This window comes from Arachis ipaensis, chromosome B06, assembly GCF_000816755.2.
Source record: "Arachis ipaensis cultivar K30076 chromosome B06, Araip1.1, whole genome shotgun sequence".
NCBI lineage: Eukaryota > Viridiplantae > Streptophyta > Magnoliopsida > Fabales > Fabaceae > Arachis > Arachis ipaensis.
Genome location: NC_029790.2, coordinates 136,492,528 through 136,496,267, shown reverse-complemented (window position 1 = coordinate 136,496,267; position 3,740 = coordinate 136,492,528). Strand labels below are relative to the sequence as shown.

At 36.4% G+C, this 3,740-nt stretch overlaps 1 protein-coding gene across 1 annotated transcript; it reads left to right on the top strand.

The window, feature by feature from the left end:
- On the top strand, positions 740-3,429 carry LOC107605716 (allene oxide synthase 1, chloroplastic). Its single transcript, XM_016307683.2, has 2 exons — positions 740-2,338; positions 2,704-3,429. The coding sequence occupies exons 1-2, from the start codon at positions 1,037-1,039 to the stop codon at positions 3,031-3,033; spliced, it is 1,632 nt and encodes a 543-aa protein (XP_016163169.1). The 5' UTR covers positions 740-1,036; the 3' UTR covers positions 3,034-3,429.

The window sequence follows — 3,740 nt, the reverse complement described above, 5'->3', positions numbered from 1 at the left end:
TATATTGAAAATTTTCATTGGATACTTTATCATCTGAAACAAATTTACTTAAAATAAATAAAATTATTTAAACAGTAAAACTCTCTCTTTTTAGTTTTAACATATTTGTATACCTAAATATTATAGTATACCCTAAACCAACTAAACTACTAGCTTGTTAGTGCAAAAAAATTATCATAACTCCTAGTGCTACATAATGTTCAATAGCCTCACAGTGCATGTTAAAAATCTACCACTAAAGCTTATTTTTAAAATTTTTACACTCAATTGTGGGAAAAAAAAACATGTGTCGATTTAGAATTTCTCTAGTAAAAATAAGAATATACATCCAACCAAATAAGAGTACTTTTTAATTTAGATGTGGGAGGAAGAATGATGTAGAACGCAGATATAGAATGTATAGGTGCTTTACGCAACTGTAGTGTCAGGAACAAAAATTGGACCGTCCAATTTTTTAGTAAAAAATTAAAAAAATTTGGAGTACACAAATCGATCATCAATAATATTTTTAATGGTGTGAGATTACATCTAATAATAAAAAATCACTCACTTTTTTTTATGATTAAGTATTGATCACAAAACATAAAAATTACTAACCTAAACTTTCTCAATATAAAAAGCCTCTTATTATAATAAAACCTAAATTTATAATCCATAAAGCAAACAAAATATTAGATGCTTTTTTGGGAGGCACAGTCCAAGCACAACCAAATGAACAGTGCCTTGATAATAGCAAAAACTCAATTAATTAAAGCACAAGTTACACGATTCCTAAAGTCCAACACTATTATATTTTGGACAAAATGGAAGAGGCTCTGCATTTTTTCTTCAAATGGTTATCCAAACAGCTCCCTCCCCTAAATTTCAATCATATAAAATCCCCACATACCCCTCTTCTTTTCTCAAGCAGTACCGGTTAGACCATTCCATCACCCACCTACCCTCCCATCTCTTATTTTAATTACCCTCCCAAATCCCAAACCTTCTTCCTAAACTTTGATTACAGTCCTAAGCTCAATAGTTCTAAGAACAAAACATGGCATCATCAACATTGCCATCTTCTCTATTCCTCCAACTAGATTTCCCATCAATAAGGGTGACAACTTCCAACAAGCTCTCACTTCCATCAACAAACTCAAATCGCTCTTCTTTCCATGTATTTCCAATCCGGGCTTCCGTGTCGGAGAGGCCGACACCGTCAGTATCGGTCCCACCCGAGCGTGGACAAACAAATTCTTTACCAAGTGAGCCAACCATCAACAACCTACCGATGAGGAAGATCCCGGGGGACCTTGGGATCCCAATCATCGGTCCTTTAAAAGACCGTCAGGATTACTTCTACAACCAAGGGCGTGACGAGTTTTTCAAATCAAGAATCCAAAAATACCAATCAACCGTTTTCCGCACCAACATGCCACCTGGACCGTTCATCTCAAACTCACCAAACGTAGTCGTTTTGCTCGACGCCAAGTCTTTTCCCACTCTTTTTGACGTCTCGAAAGTGGAAAAGCGTGACGTGTTCACCGGAACCTACATGCCGTCGACTGAATTCACCGGCGGTTACAGAGTCCTCGCTTACCTGGATCCTTCAGAAGCCAAACACGGCCTTTTGAAACGGTTAATGTTTTTTCTCTTGAAATCACGTCGTGAAAACGTGATTCCTGAGTTCCGTTCAAGCTACACGGAGTTCTTCGAGTCCTTGGAATCAGAGCTTTCTGAGAAAGGAAAAGCCGATTTTGCCCTCGCCAACGATCAAGCAGCTTTTAACTTCTTAGGGCGATCGCTCTTCGGTTCGAACCCCGGCGACACCGAACTCGGTACGGACGGACCAGGAATTGTTCAGAAGTGGGTTCTGTTTCAACTCAGTCCGATTCTGCGACTCGGTCTGCCTCAGTTCATTGAAGATTCTGTTTTCCACAACTTCCGTCTTCCGCCGAAGTTAATCAAGAAGCAGTACCAGAGGCTCTACGATTTCTTCTACGAATCTTCGGGATTCGTGCTGGATGAAGGTGAGAGATTGGGAATCCCGAGAGAGGAAGCGTGCCATAACCTAGTTTTTGCGACCTGCTTCAATTCGTTCGGAGGCATGAAGCTGTTCTTCCCAAACGTGATGAAGTGGATCGGGAGGGCGGGGGTGAAGTTGCACGCGCAGCTTGCAGCGGAGATTAGGGCGGCGGTGAAGGAGGCGGGTGGAGAGGTTACGATGGCGACGATGGAGAAAATGGAGCTGATGAAGTCGGTGGTGTACGAGGCGCTTAGGATTGATCCGCCGGTGCCGTTGCAGTATGGCAAAGCCAAACGGGACTTGGTCATTGAAAGCCATGAACATGCTTTTCAGGTAATTAATTCATTAATTAACTAGTAATTATTATTGCTAATTACTATCAAATTTAGCAAATCTATTCTTGATAGTAATAGTTTGTTTTGTAATAATAAAAAATTGATATGAATAGATAAAAATCTAATCATTAAAAAAATAAATTTTATTTGATGCAGAGTACACTAGCTTTTTTTATTAGAATATTATAATTGTTTATTTGATTAATCTAANNNTGAGAGTACAAAAACACTTAAAAATTTGTCTCTTTTTTTTTAATATAAAGTGGATACTTCTACAGCTAAAGTGGTGAGTTGTGTTTGTGTTTGTGTTTGTATTTTATCATTTAACTAACAAACTAACGGTTTATTGTTGACATGGGTTAGGTAAAAGCAGGGGAAATGCTATTTGGGTACCAACCATTTGCAACCAAAGATCCAAAGATTTTCGACAGAGCCGAGGAATTTGTTGGGGACAGGTTCATGGGAGAGGAAGGGGAGAAGTTGTTGAAGTATGTCATTTGGTCCAATGGTCCTGAAACCGAAAATCCCAGTATTTCCAACAAGCAATGTGCTGGGAAGGATTTTGTTGTGCTTGTTTCAAGACTTCTAGTTATTGAACTCTTTCTTCGTTATGATTCATTTGAGATTCAAGTTGGAACTTCACCTTTAGGCTCTAAGATTACTCTCACTTCTCTTAAGAGAGCTAGCTTCTAAACCTTCTAATAATTCAATTTTTAATTCTTGTATTTATTAGGATTTTTATTTTTATTTTTATTTTTATTTTGGTGTTAATCCTATATATATTCTTATGGTATATCAATGGCTAATTAAAGAGATGAAGATCTAAGCTATTTCTTGTATTGATTTTGTATAGTATTTTGATTTTATGTTATTGAATTTAGGGTCAATGAATCTAAAAGGTATGGTCCCCATGTTGCATTTTTAATATAGATATAGAGAATTAGATTGGAGTCATATTGGAACATAAAGTTGGGTAATAATAGAACCTTTGTGGGTCATCATGTAACCCACTCAAGTAGTGGGTATTACATGCTGCTGCAGTCATTGACAATGTGCTCTCTAATATTTATTGAGGCAATGCTTTTTTTATTATTAAACTCATCACAAAAATATTTAATTTAATTATGTACGAATTATTTTAAAATTTTATAAATATTTGGGTGTCACTTCAATGATTTACTTAACAGGACAATAAGCAGTGAGAAAAGTAAACGCAAACGTCACATATATATGGAGGATATAATGCCTTATTATGTAGTGCGTTAGATGATAGGGTAAGTTTGTTTGGATAAATTTAGGGAAGTGGTGGTGCTATTGTTTCTCGAAGGAGAAATATTTGATAACAAAAAAATAGTTAAAAATAGTCAAAAATAGTCTAATAAATTTAAGCTTTTTTATTT

What these genes read in the sequence shown, in the direction of transcription:
- LOC107605716 (XM_016307683.2), top strand. Translation starts at nt 1,037, where the DNA reads ATGGCATCATCAACATTGCCATCTTCTCTATTCCTCCAACTAGATTTC. An exon ending in GCCATGAACATGCTTTTCAG is followed by an intron (nt 2,339 to 2,703) that starts GTAATTAATTCA and finishes GACATGGGTTAG; the next exon opens with GTAAAAGCAGGGGAAATGCT.